General features: G+C 43.4%; 1 protein-coding gene and 1 pseudogene across 1 annotated transcript; both read left to right on the top strand.

Moving 5' to 3' along the window:
* The first annotated feature begins 2,053 nt into the window (after window positions 1-2,053).
* On the top strand, window positions 2,054-6,651 carry LOC114768574 (zona pellucida sperm-binding protein 4-like; annotated as a pseudogene).
* Window positions 6,652-10,653: 4,002 nt separating this feature from the next.
* On the top strand, window positions 10,654-12,462 carry LOC114768573 (zona pellucida sperm-binding protein 4-like). The gene is made up of 8 exons (XM_028960930.1): window positions 10,654-10,897; window positions 10,973-11,160; window positions 11,351-11,448; window positions 11,519-11,676; window positions 11,752-11,944; window positions 12,016-12,163; window positions 12,239-12,314; window positions 12,386-12,462. Exons 1-8 carry the CDS (start codon window positions 10,654-10,656, stop codon window positions 12,460-12,462), a joined length of 1,182 nt encoding a protein of 393 aa, XP_028816763.1.
* The last annotated feature ends 2,600 nt before the right edge of the window (window positions 12,463-15,062 follow it).

Raw genomic sequence — 15,062 nt, 5'->3', positions numbered from 1 at the left:
ATCACTGTCCCCACACACTGCTCCCCGGGCGCCTGTCATGGCTGCCCACTGTTCACTCAGGGTGGTGGGTTAAATGCAGAGGACAAATTTCACTGTGTGCACCGTGTGCTGTGCTGCTGACAATCACTTCACTTTAAATGCAGGAAAGCTTGTATGAAATGCCTTTTTGGGGGGTTTGACTAAACAGACTATTAGTCTAGTAGTGCAACACTATAAACAAGGGAAACAGACATACCTGTAACATGGTTTCATTTGCACTCATACTTACACCTAATCATGATAAGTAGTATAAAGGTAGAATAGTCTTTAACTTTAACTAAATATAAGGTTCAAACTTATAGAAGCAGGATGGTATAACAGGAAACTTTGCGAACTTGGTAGAGCTCTTGCTTTAGGCTGAAAGGAGATGCAACAATTCAGAAATCAGTTATCACCAGCGTGCAAGCAGAGACTTAACGTGCATGATGCCTGAGGGCTCTTTCTGTGAGGCGGTGAGTCAGCGTTGCCTTGTTGCTTAGCAGCGGGTTACGGCTGCCGGCGCTGTTCAGCTGGCATTGCGTCTTTCCATTTCCGCTTGGGACTTCTGTTTGGTTGCTGCTGCATACCATGCCCCGTGCCAGACGATTGGCTACAAAGTCGTGAGGTGCTTCATGAGTCCAGCTGAAGTTGAGCCACAGATTTCTAAAGTCCAAGTGGAGGCAGGTCAAGTGCTGAACCAAGAGCGGCTTGAACCTTGAAGATGTGGAAGGATGGAAAAATTGGCAATGGACGGTGCATCACCACCAATGGACCAATGGTGAGCTGATTTGGCCGAGTTTAAATAATTTTGGGTATGGCCATTTGCTTTTTTTTATATATATTGCCTCATTTATTATGTTGAGCAATTAAGATTAAGATTAAGATTTAAGTTATCTGAAACAACCATCCAGTCCAAAATCAACTCTTTTTCATTCAGACACATTGATTAACATTCTTGACACACAATTCTGAAGTGAAGGATACCAGACATGACTTACATTGTGTCTCAATGCCTGTCATGGCTGCCCACTGCTGGGTCAGGTGATGGGTTAAAAGAAGAGGACACATCTTGCTGTGCACCGTGTGCTGTGCTACAGCATCTCACAATGATAATCATTCACTTTCATTACACTTAAATAGAGACATCATGGTCAAATCGAAATCTAGTGAATCAGTAATATCAGTAAAAGGGTGATGTGTGTCCTTTGGGGTCCTGTGTGCATAATTTAGGAATAATAATAATGTTTCAAATTTACAATGGGTTGTGTTAGGCCTTTGTTTGTTTAGAAGGGCAGACATGCATCTCTGGGTTTCACTCTTCCTCAACAGCATGTACCATGAGAGTTATTAATTGACCAAAGAGATAAGTCCATTCATCTGGTTCCTGACCTCAAGGTCTCTGGTCGAGAGACCTTCAGGATCCCAAAGCCCTAAAGGAAGTTCTGATTGGGATGATGGGTCAATTCAGGCTAAATAGACATCTGATGTAATGAAGGAAAGCTTGTCTCTTTTCAGAGAGCCGGCACTTTCAGTTTGCAAACACCTCATTAATTATCATCATAAACATGGCATCTTTCATCATCCACAGAAAAGAAAAACTAGTCTGAAAAATCAGTAGTGAATGACTTCTCTGCTTAAATTATCCCCATAAGATCAGTTGCAACTCACTGTAATATTCAGTAGACAGTAGAGTAAAATTGGTTCTTCCAAAAGTAATGCTGAAACAAACAGCTCTACAGATTGTGATGATACGCAACATCACTTTTCATATACACATCATAATTTAACACTGCAGATTGTTCTTATCGACTAATAAGACATTTTTGTCAAAATGTAATTATTCTGATCAGGATTATTCAGTCAAAACAAAGAAAGAAGCCACCAACTGGACCAGCTGATTGAAATGAAGATTAGATATCAAGATTTTAACGAGGAGGCGTGGTTATAAACGACCACCACTAATACATCAGCAAATCTGATATAAAAGAGTCCCTCAGCGTGATGGCTGATAGTGAGTGTTTGTAGTGTTGTGGATATGGGTAAAGGAGGGAGCACGTTTGGTGTCCTGGTGCTGGTTTTCTGGGGACCTTTGTGCTTTGCCCAAATAAAGACCATTCCTGCTCCCTCTGGGCCACAGATCCCAACCTTGGCACGTGATCCAGGCCTGCCACTTTCTGACCAGTGTCAAGTGAATAATTTTGAGCGGGTACCATGTGGGGCACCTGGAATTTCTGCAAGTAACTGCAGTGCTATAAGATGCTGTTTTGATGGTCAACAATGTTACTACGGCAAAATGGGTAGGTGTCCGTATTACTTCCTGGTGTTTGATTCTGTACGGAGTCTCTTTAATACTTTTCTCTACCTTTCCTCAGTAACTGTCCAGTGCACCAGGGATGGACAGTTTGTGCTTGTGGTGGCCATGGATGCAACCCTCCCCCGGCTGAGTTTAGACTCCATTACGATGTTGGGAGGAAGCAGTGCACCCTGTGCTGCTGTTGATTCCAACGGTGCCTTTGCCATTTTCCAGTTCCCTGTGACTGCGTGTGGGACCCTTGTGACGGTGGGCATGTAATACTTGTTCCTGTGTGTCAGGTGTCCCCGATCTAGTTCCTGTAGGCCCTCCTGGCAGTTCTTATTCTAACCACTGGTCTATTTCCTGGTTCTAATTTAGTTTGGAATGAAGGTACTGGGTAGGGTTCTCCTAAAACCAGGCTTGAGATCCCTTTCTGTAAGTGAAGCTAGAATGAATGCTTATCCTGTATGGCTGTTGCAGGTGGAGTCTGGCTATGTGATCTACGAGAACAGGATGTTCTCCTTACGAGGTGGGAGTTGGGCCTCTTGGTTCCATCACAAGAGACAGCCAATTTGCGTAAGTGTGTAGTTCTATTCTGTGTGTGTGGAGTGAGGGTGGGGAGGTCTTAATGCACTGTCTTCTGCAGGCTTCTCTTTCAGTGTCGCTATTTTGGTGCTGCTGTGGAGGCAGTGGTGGTTCAAACTGGCTTCTCCGACACACCACTGCCAGTTGCTGCTCTTGGTCCACTCCAGGTGGAGCTCAGGCTGGCTAATGGCCGCTGTGCCATCAAAGGATGTGTGGAAGGTACTGCACGTCCTAAATTCCTACCTTCCTTTTTCAGTATTGATTTGGGAGCTTTACTGTTTCCTTTCTCTGTAGCTACTGTAGCGTACAACTCCTACTACAGTGGTGCTGATTACCCAGTCACTAAAGTTCTGCGGGACCCAGTGTACGCTGAAGTACGTATTGTGGGGAGAACCGATCCCAACCTTGTTCTGATGCTGGGTCGCTGTTGGGCCACATCCAGCCCGAACCCCTTCAGCTCCCCACAGTGGGACATCCTGGTTAATGGGTAAGGAGCGTGCTTTTTGGTAACTGGCTAAAGATGTGTATGCAGTGTCTCCTCACTAATTCTCTGTTCAGGTGTCCGTACCAGGATGACCGTTACCTGACCACCTTGGTTCCTGTATCTGGCTCCTCCGTGCTTCAGTATCCAACGCACTACAAACGCTTCATCCTTCAGATGTTTACATTTGTGAACCCTACATCTTATGTGGCGCTGAATGAGAAGGTAGGTTTATTAAATAGAAGCCCCTCTAGGCTAGCATGCTAGGATAAATGTGCTAATCCTGCCTTTTTGTGCTAGGTTTTCCTACACTGTAATACTGCAGTTTGCTATCCTTCTGCCACATCTTCCTGTCAACAGACATGTGGTCGACAGAGTGAGTAGCTTGTGCTGTCTGTTCCTGTGAAATGACCTTGTGGTGGTTGCTGACCCCTTATTTCTTCCTACAGGGAGGTCCACAAATGTGAACATTGGCAAAGAAACCCTCGTTTCCAGTGGAGAGGTTCACTTGGGATTTTTATTAAAAATAAACCTTCATTTGAAAAGTTCTGAGTCTTTTTTTTTTTTTTTTTTTTTTTTTTTTTTTTTTTCCCCCCTATTTAAAAAAAAAAAAGCAATTTATTTTGTTCTTTAATGTCTAGTTTCAGTTGACTAGTCTGAGCTTTTCAGTAAAATCTATGTAATACAGATATATAACATTTCATAATTAAGATAAGGTTTTGCTTTGACATTTCAGCTACATGTTAAACAGTGACACAGAACTCTGTTTCTTTGGAACCTGGTCCTACATGTAGCATTTACAATAACATACTGCACATGTGACACACCAGTTACATAAAGTGCACACGTGGGACACTGGCAGTGCAAAAACAATACAGAATGCGCTAAAGTGAAACTTTTTTTTTTTTTTTTTTTTTTTTTTTTAATGGACTGAAGAGATGTTCACGGCTGTCTTTCTCATTATCTGCTGTAGGGTCTTTTAAGTGCAGTTCCCAAACTGAAGTGGTTCAGTTGGTAGTGTGAGATGGGCTTTCCTCTGGCTCCACAAAGTAAAGATGTTGGGATTTCTTAGCTGGTGTTGTCCAGGAGAGGGTCACCTCTAGATGAACACCAAGAATCTTTGTGTTCTTGACTGAGATCAGCATTTAGCTTTGTCCATTGAACATTTACTGTGACATTCTGTTGACAAACACTACTTGAGAGTAGTGTTTCCTGCCCTAGGGTGTTCCTACAAAATAGCTAAACAGTCTAAAGTCAAGGCAGTGCAATCTCTCAATTTAAGTCTGGCTGAATGATTCATGGATTATGGTATATTTTTTAATCACATTGTATATTTGTGGGCCTTTTGCAGCAGGCACAGAGCATGATCCTCCACCCAGGTTCAGTCTATACTTTATATGCCATTTCAATGAGATCATGCATACCTGCAGAAAATTCCCTAGAGGTTGAAGGCCAACCAAGGCCTAGGAGGGTATGGGAAGAACTGAGATAATGCCCAAAGCCTAATTAATTATGGGGAGGTTTGGTATGTCCAGAAGAAGGCTGACTGTCACAGCTGTGTTATATTTTGAACACTTATTTGTTATAGAAATGTATTATGAATTGATCATTGTTGTATGCCTAAGTGCACACACACATATGCAGACAGAGGAGACAGGATCTGGCCTTGATGCCTACCTGAGCTTAATTCCACACAAATCCTGGGAGTGAACACAAATCATGTAAACAAGCCCCTGACACATCATAACTAACTGTAGCTGCAGAAACAAAATCAAACAATATTGAGACAGGAAATAAGTTAAGCACACAAACAATTACCTTAGTCTTTTTGGTCTTCTTTGTGTTTATTATGACGTGACCAAGGCCCTGAGGGGCTGGGGGGACAGATCTGTCAACTGGCTGGCTGTTGTTTTGTTGTGTATTGCAATAAAGAAAACATTTACATTTACATATACAGCATTTATCAGACGCCCTTATCCGACTTACAATCAGTAGTTACAGGGACAGTCTCCCTGGAGCAACTTAAGGTTAAGTGTCTTGCTCAGGGACACAATGGCAGTAAGTGGGATTTGAACCCAGGTCTTCTGGTTCACAGGCGAGTGTCTTACCCACTAGGCTACTACCACCCATAAACTTTCTACTGTAGTTTACTGTTGCTTGAATTTATTGATCAAATCTTCAGCAAATCCTCAGAATGAATCAAAATAGCTTTTTTTCCCTCTCTCTGCCACAGAACAAACATATCTGAGTTATAAGTTATTAACTTAAAGAAAAAAAAGACAATCCCCTTGCTATAACTTAAGCCATGGAGATGGCTTGGCTACACATTGCAAATAAATAAAATGTGAAAGCTATGCAAATGTTACAAGAGGCACATTGGTTAATACTCTTGACTCACACTACAAAGGTGTCTTGTTCAAATTTGGTCCAGCAGACAGCTTTCAGTGTTAAGCACGGTGTAAATTGTGAAGGACTGACCACAGACCATAGGAGACACTGTTTATGCACCTCCCACACACCCAATATGCACATATTAACAAGCAGCGCAAACAAATTCCCCTCCTGTGCTCTGTGTCAATGGATGGGTAAACACATGCTTTCTCACTCAACCTTTTCTCCAACACAGCCCAAAAAACGCAATAACCTTTTATTTCCACAATTACCTAACCTGACCTAAACGTAACAATAAAGCCCATTCATGTTGGATGGATATCCATAGTCTCCCACTCTCATGGAGAACGCCATCCATCTATTCTCTCGTAAAATGAAAATAAACATTAAGTGTGCATTTGCAAAGTGAAAAAAAATTACAGTAAAGTGAAGTGATTGTCATTGTGATACACAGCAGTGAAATGTGTCCTCAAACCGGCAACCTTCTGATCATAGGGCCGCTTCCTTAACCGCTAGGCCACCACTGGCCTAGTATGCAAAACAGTGAGCAAAATGAGGTAGGTCAGCTGTTAAGGAGTCTGATTGCAGAAGGGATGAATGAGTTGTTTAGTTGGAAGGTTCCAGGTTTCACACTTCTGAACCTTCATATTGAGGGCAGGAGAGTAACAATCCATGTTGGGGGTGTGTGGAGTCTTTGAAGAATTGAGGCAGCTTTCCTCTGGACTCTAATGTGGTAGATGCTGTGCAGAGAGAGAAGCAAAATTTGGTCAGTGTGCTCTCCGCAATGCAGCTGTTGAAGCTGCTCAGGATCAAATTTCCTCAGCCTCCTCAGGAAGTACAGCCGCTGTTGTGCCTTCTTGACCAGCTGTGTGGTGTTGAGTGACCAGATAAAGTCCTCACTAGTGTGGACCCCCAGGCACTTAAAGCTACTCTCCCTCTCCACGTCAAGCTCCCGTATACAAGGAGTGCATAATTATTAGGCAAATGAGTATTTTGTCCACATCATCCTCTTCATGCATGTTGTCTTACTCCAAGCTGTATAGGCTCGAAAGCCTACTACCAATTAAGCATATTAGGTGATGTGCATCTCTGTAATGAGAAGGGGTGTGGTCTAATGACATCAACGCCCTATATCAGGTGTGCAAAATTATTAGGCAACTTGGGTCAAAAGAAGGACTTGACAGGCTCAAAAAAGTAAAAAAATAGCGAGATATCTTGCAGAGGGATGCAGCACTCTTAAAATTGCAAAGCTTCTGAAGCGTGATCATCAAACAATCAAAATAGTCAACAGGGTTGCAAGAAGAGTGGAAAAAGCAAGGTGCAAAATAACTGCCCATGAACTGAGAAAAGTCAAGCGTGCAGCTGCCAAGATGCCACTTGCCACCAGTTTGGCCATATTTCAGAGCTGCAACATCACTGGAGTGCCCAAAAGCACAAGGTGTGCAATACTCAGAGACATGGCCAAGGTAAGAAAGGCTGAAAGATGACCACCACTGAACAATACACACAAGCTGAAACGTCAAGACTGGGCCAAGAAATATCTCAAGACTGATTTTTCTAAGGTTTTATGGACTGATGAAATGAGAGTGAGTCTTGATGGACCAGATGGATGGGCCCGTGGCTGGATTGGTAAAGGGCAGAGAGCTCCAGTCCGACTCAGACGCCAGCAAGGTGGAGGTGCAATACTGGTTTGGGCTGGTATAATCAAAGATGAGCTTGTGGGGCCTTTTCAGGTTGAGGATGGAGTCAAGCTCAACTCCCAGTTCTACTGCCAGTTTCTGGAAGACACCTTCTTCAAGCAGTGGTACAGGAAGAAGTCTGCATCCTTCAAGAAAAACATGATTTTCATGCAGGACAATGCTCCATCACATGCGTCCAAGTACTCCACAGCGTGGCTGGCAAGAAAGGGTATAAAAGAAACCTAATGACATGGCCTCCTTGTTCACCTGATCTGAACCCCATTGAGAACCTGTGGTCCATCATCAAATGTGAGATTTACAAGGAGGGAAAACAGTACACCTCTCTGAACAGTGTCTGGGAGGCTGTGGTTGCTGCTGCACGCAATGTTGATGGTGAACAGATCAAAACACTGACAGAATCCATGAATGGCAGGCTTTTGAGTGTCCTTGCAAAGAAAGGTGGCTATATTGGTCGCTGATTAGTTTTGTTTTGTTTTTGAATGTCAGAAATGTATATTTGTGAATGTGGAGATGTTATATTGGTTTCACTGGTAAAAATAAATAATTGAAATGGATATTTGTTTTTTTGTTAAGTTGCCTAATAATTATGCACAGTAATAGTCACCTGCACACACAGATATCCCCCTAAAATAGCTAAAAATAAAATCAAACTTAAAAACTACTTCCAAAAACATTCAGCTTTGATATTAATGAGTTTTTTTGGGTTCATTGAGAACATGGTTGTTCAATAATAAAATTATTCCTCAAAAATACAACTTGCCTAATAATTCTGCACTCCCTGTAAATGGAATAAGACCGTCAGCTGGACGGGCTTACTCCATTTCGTGTCAAACGTAATGCAGCGTTGTTCATTAAGAACCACGGCACTGGCGTGTGTGTTAACATCAACATGGAATCTCTAGCTACTGTTCATCGCTGACTGAGTTCATGACTGTGAGAAGCAGACCTTTTGATATACCGAGGATTTACCGCAGGTTTTATTATTAGTGTACATTCGACCCAGCGCTAATGCAAAGGTGCTCTGCATGCTGTACGGAGCTGCTAGCAATCTGCAGAACGTAGACCCTGATGGATATGCAACCATGCAAATCTCAAGTCAATTCTCCCTAAATTCCATCAACATGTGGACTTTGCAACAAGAGGAGATAACACACTGGATCTTGCCTACACCAATATTTCCGGCAGATACCGGACAGAGCCCCGCCCCCATATTGGCTATATCAGTGTTATGCTAATTCAAGCATACAGACCGCTCGTCAGATGCACAGTACCGGTTCTGAAGCAGGTGAGAACCTGGCCAACAGATCTGCTCTTCAAGACTGTTTTGAGTGCACTGACTGGCAAATGTTCATGGAGGCTGCAACCTACAGCGACAACACCATCAACATGGAGAAGTACTCGACATCAGTGAACAGCTACATCAGCAAATGCACTGATGACATTACAGTCTTCAAGTTCATCACCACTTGACCAAACGAGAAGCTGTGGATGACTGCAGAAGTATGTCAACTGCTCAAAGCTCGAGACTCCGCCTTCAGGAAGAGTAGCAAAGGCAGAAAATTCACAGCCACATCCTGGACAGGAAATGGAGGAACCACTGCCCACTGAACTTGTGATCTTGTGTGGAGATGGTCAAGAACACAAAGTTCCTCAGTGTTCATTTAGAGGAGAACCTCTCCTGGAATCCCAACACCAGATCAATAGCCAAGAAAGCCCGGCAACATCTTTACTTCTTGTGAAAGCTGAGGAAAGCCCATCTCCCAACCCCTGTTCCTAACCACCTTCTATAGAGGACTATTGAGAGCATTCTGACAAGCTGCATCACTGTCTGGTTTGGGAACTGCTCCATATAGGACCACAAGACTCAAAAGTGGATAGTGAGGACAGCTGAGAAGATCATTGGAAGCTCTCTTTCCTTCATAATTGACATTCACAACACACGCTGCATCAGGAAAGCCACCAGCATTTTGAAGGACTCTACACACCCCTCACATGCACTGTTCAACCGTCTATCATCCGGAAAAAGGTACAAAAGCATTTAGGCCCTCGCTGTCTTTTCACAGGCTGTCATACAACTGAACTGTCTTTGTACAGATACACTCACACATTCCTAACTTTGAATTATTTTACTATGTTTTGTCTAACATGTATGTAGGTGAAATGACAATAAAGCTCCACTTCATCTTCATCAAGGGACTCCAGGACCAAGATGATGACACGGCACTAGCTTGCAGCAACTTTTCCAGATCCAAAATGGTGCTTTGTTGTACTATTTTGTCTTTCAGCGCTCCAAAAACGAGAATGATTTACCATCCCCCCAGGACATTTACAATAGGAACGTGAAATGATCGTTAAACACAGCACAAGAAACGTTGGACACAACGAAATGTGTCCTCTGCTTTTAACCTATCACCCTTGGTAAGCAGTGGGCAGTTATGAAAGGTGTCCTGGGAGCAGAGTGTGGGGACAGTGCTTTGCTCAGTGTCACCTCAGTGCCATTGATTACAGGTCCGTTTCCTTATCTGCTAGGCCACCACTACCCCTTAATGAGGAGAAGCAGGAGTTATCAAGATCATTAGAGACTTATTTCACCCCAGTAAATGTCTGTTTGACCTGAAGAAAGCCAAACACTTTATGAGACTTCATCTTTAGGCTATGGGAAGACTGAACCTAGACAATAGTATCACTTTCTGCATATACTCTGTACAGAATTATGGACAGTTGTGTACATAGACAGAATTTGATTTACCTATATATTTAGGGTATTTATAAATTGCAGATCAGTTGCAACTCACTTCCACCTGCAGTATCCAATATACAATTTCCTAGAAAATAAATATGTTCTGCCATTAGTGATGTTAAAAAATAGCTCTTTTTTTATATAAACATTATTATTTACAACTGCAGATTGTTCTTATGAACTGATAAGAAACATGATTTGACTAAATGTATTTATGCTGATCAGGATTATTCAGACAAAACTCTAAGACATTGAGACAACAGGACCAGCTGATAAACCAGCTGATTGTAATAAAGATTGAAGATAAAGATTTTAATGAGGAGGCGTGGTTTTAAACGGCCACCACTAATACGTCAGTGAATCTGATGAGATATAAAAGAGTCCCTCAGCGTGATGGCTGATAGTGAGTGTTTGTAGTGTTTTGGATATGGGTAAAGGAGGTAGCATGTTTGGTGTCCTGGTGCTGGTTTTCTGGGGACCTTTGTGCTTTGCCCAAATTAAGACCATTCCTGCTCCCTCTGGGCCACAGATCCCAACCTTGGCACGTGATCCAGGCCTGCCACTTTCTGACCAGTGTCAAGTGAATAATTTTGAGCGGGTACCATGTGGGGCACCTGGAATTTCTGCAAGTAACTGCAGTGCTATAAGATGCTGTTTTGACGGTCAACAATGTTACTACGGCAAAATGGGTAGGTGTCCGTATTACTTCCTGGTGTTTGATTCTGTACGGAGTCTCTTTACTACAATTCTTTACCTTTCCTCAGTAACTGTCCAGTGCACCAGGGATGGACAGTTTGTGCTTGTGGTGTCCATGGATGCAACCCTCCCCCGGCTGAGTTTAGACTCCGTTACATTGTTGGGAGGAAGCAGTGCACCCTGTGCTGCTGTTGATTCCAACGGTGCCTTTGCCATTTTCCAGTTCCCTGTGACTGCGTGTGGGACCCTTGTGACGGTGGGCATGTAATACTTGTTCCTGTGTGTCAGGTGTCCCTGATCTAGTTCCTGTAGGCCCTCCTGGCAGTTCTTATTCTAACCACTGGTCTATTTCCTGGTTCTAATTTAGTTTGGAATGAAGGGTACTGGGTAGGGTTCTCCTAAACCCAGGCTTGATAATCCTTGCTTATCCTGTATGGCTGTTGCAGGTGGAGTCTGGCTATGTGATCTACGAGAACAGGATGTTCTCCTCTTACGAGGTGGGAGTTGGGCCTCTTGGTTCCATCACAAGAGACAGCCAATTTGCGTAAGTGTGTAGTTCTATTCTGTGTGTGTGGAGTGAGGGTGGGGAGGTCTTAATGCACTGTCTTCTGCAGGCTTCTCTTTCAGTGTCGCTATTTTGGTGCTGCTGTGGAGGCAGTGGTGGTTCAAACTGGCTTCTCTGACCCACCACTGCCAGTTGCTGCTCTTGGTCCACTCCAGGTGGAGCTCAGGCTGGCCAATGGCCGCTGTGCCATCAAAGGATGTGTGGAAGGTACTGCACGTCCTAAATTCCTACCTTCCTTTTTCAGTATTGATTTGGGAGCTTTACTGTTTCCTTTCTCTGTAGCTACTGTAGCGTACAACTCCTACTACAGTGGTGCTGATTACCCAGTCACTAAAGTTCTGCGGGACCCAGTGTACGCTGAAGTACGTATTGTGGGGAGAACCGATCCCAACCTTGTTCTGATGCTGGGTCGCTGTTGGGCCACATCCAGCCCGAACCCCTTCAGCTCCCCACAGTGGGACATCCTGGTTAATGGGTAAGGAGCGTGCTTTTTGGTAACTGGCTAAAGATGTGTATGCAGTGTCTCCTCACTAATTCTCTGTTCAGGTGTCCGTACCAGGATGACCGTTACCTGACCACCTTGGTTCCTGTATCTGGCTCCTCTGTGCTTCAGTATCCAACGCACTACAAACGCTTCATCCTTCAGATGTTTACATTTGTGAACCCTACATCTTATGTGGCGCTGAATGAGAAGGTAGGTTTATTAAATAGAAGCCCCTCTAGGCTAGCATGCTAGGATAAATGTGCTAATCCTGCCTTTTTGTGCTAGGTTTTCCTACACTGTAATACTGCAGTTTGCTATCCTTCTGCCACATCTTCCTGTCAACAGACATGTGGTCGACAGCGTGAGTAGCTTGTGCTGTCTTTCCTCTGAAATGGTCTCGTTTGACTGCTTACTCTTTATTTCTGCCTGTAGGGAGGTCCATGAATGTGAACATTGGGAAAGAAACCCTTGTTTCCAGTGGAGAGGTTCACTTGGGATATTTTTATTAAAAATAAACCCTGTCTTTTTTTTTAAATACAGTTCTGCCAGTGTGGTTCTTGTAATGGGTTTGCCCTAAACCTGGGTTCTTTCAGGCACTTGACTCTTGTATAGATGTAAAATATTACCATAAACCAGCCATTATATGAGAACTTACGGTGTGGTTGGTGCATGTTGTAGATGACTTTCTATGAATGCCCCCTGTAAGCTCAGTTAATTCAAACAATCCTTGATGCTTGCCTATAGGGCTGTAAATGGAAGTGCACCCTCTAACAACACACTACTAGTTAGCTACACTCCTGCATGCCCTCTTAGATCTGCAAACGAAATGAGATCCCTCTTCATGGGGTCTCTGGTCCCAATCGACTCTTACCTTTGTCCCTGGCTGGTGGAACAGCTTGCCCTGCTCCATTCGACTAGCTGAGACTATTACCAACTTTAAGAAATAGTTGAAAAGCAACTTTGAAAAGTATTTAAAACGCGATGCACACACTTCACAAAAAAAATTGTCTAACATGTTCTCTTCTTGGTAAATTAGGCCTTTTCAGGTCTCTTAGTTTTGTAACTCAATCTATAGAAACCAAATGAGATTTACTGGTGTTCTCCCCTTGTAAGTCTCTTTGGTGTCTGCCAAGTAAAGTAAACCTACTGATCCTAGGAGCTTTGTTGTTTGGGGCATTTGGTGCCCCTGGTAGGGTCTCCCATGACATTGGTCTTAGGTAAAGGGTGAGACAAAGAACGGTTCAGATGACCTTTCATGGAAGGAAAAACAAAGAGCCAGTGAGCCAGGCCTGCGGTTGGAGCCTGTGAGTGAGCACCTGGTGGCCGGGCTTTTGCCCATAAGGCCTGGCCAGGCCCAGCCCGAACTTGATACATGAGCTCATCCAACCCACCACCCTCAGGAGGAACATGAAGGGTCCGGTGCAATGTGGATCGGGTGACGGACCGAGGCAGGAGCTTTGGCGGTCCAATCCCCGAACAAGGAAAATGACTTTTGGGACATGGAACGTCACCTCTCTGGCAGGGCAGGAGCTGGAGCTTGTGGAAGAGGTTGAGCAGTACCATCTAGATATAGTTGGACTCACCTCAACACATAGCATTGGCTCTGGAACACAAGTCCTTAGAGGTTGGACATTCTCCTTTACTAGAGTTGCTCTAGGTGAGAGGCGGAGGGCTGGGGTTGGCTTTTTGTTAGCCCCAAGACTCTCAGACTGTTTGTTGGGGTTTACCACCGGGGGACGAGTGCTAGATAGTGCTCCGTCTGGCAGAGGTGTGGACTCGAGTTACATGACTTGGACTCGAGTCATTAATTTGATGACTTTAGACTCGACTTGACAAAATGTAAAGAGACTTGCAACTCGACTTGGACTTTAACATCATTGACTCGTGACTTCACTTGGACTTGAGCCTTTTGACTTGACAAGACTTGCTGTTTCCCAGAAAACCCAAATATTAAAACGTATGTTATTACCGAACGCTCTGTATCTTTCAATGTCTGTGTATATGTGCGTCTGTGCGCATATTTGCTGTCGGCAAGACATCCAATCAAATTAGATCCACGTTGTTTTGAGCCAACAGCATCCATCTAATCAAATTACAGGACAACCAATGCAGTGGAACTCTCAAATAACGCGCCAGTTAGACAAAATAATACCAAAGATAGTTTTGTTCGGATATAAAAACTACGAGGTGGTCAACAAAAAACGAATAGCAGTATGCAAAACATGCAGGTCGAAGATTACAGACGGAGATGCAACAACTTCCAACTTCGTTCGACATTTGAAGTTGCACAAAGAACGGTAAATTCTGAGTGAATGCTAACGCTTATTTGCTAACTTTTCTTTGCTGTGTAGTTAAATCAGTGAGGCTGTAAACTCGCTGTTAACGTCGCAAACTGGTAATCTGTCCACTGCGAGTTCACTCCCTTAATTCGTACACTTATTAAATAGATTTTTTAAAACCTGGTAGGATGAGGTACCTATACATAACATTAGTCAATGTCGCACAGTATCGCACACAGTAGACGGTGGTCAGCAGCAACGTGTATTTTAGCCACCAACAAAGACGTACAATACATACATATTAGTGGTGGGCCGTTATCGGCGTTAACGTGCTGTGTGAGACTGTTATCGGTGATAAAAACGTGCTGCGTTAACTTGAGACTCTTATCGGTGATAAAAAAATATCGCCGTTAATCTATTCACAAAGTTGGGTTGGGAGCTGGGTCTATACTACGCAAGCTATTGTGCTGGAGTTAAATGGTTAGATTTATAAGTATATTTCTTCTTTCTTGTGTCTTTTATGTTCTTATTTTCTAAAGACTTTTATTTTGTTTTTGAGACCCGGTTCAGGTCTCTTGGACACATGGCGTGAGCTGTGAGAGGTGCGTGGGGTTTGTGTGCAAAAAGTTATTTCTTTCATTTTAATTTATGTACATATTAGGAATATTTTGCATGTGTGTTATTTTGTGAATATTTTTTTTTATGTTCTTTTAATACTGTATATTGTAGAGAGAGGTGCAGAAAGATGCAATGTTCTGACGCGACCTTGCTTTTTGTACAGGAATGCAGTATTGTAAATTGTGAATGCTTTATGTTAATGTTCAGTTCTC

The sequence above is a fragment of the Denticeps clupeoides genome, chromosome 18 (genome assembly GCF_900700375.1).
Source record: "Denticeps clupeoides chromosome 18, fDenClu1.1, whole genome shotgun sequence".
Lineage (NCBI taxonomy): Eukaryota > Metazoa > Chordata > Actinopteri > Clupeiformes > Denticipitidae > Denticeps > Denticeps clupeoides.
Note: the sequence above shows the minus strand (reverse complement) of the source record. Positions and strands in the feature narration are given on the sequence as shown.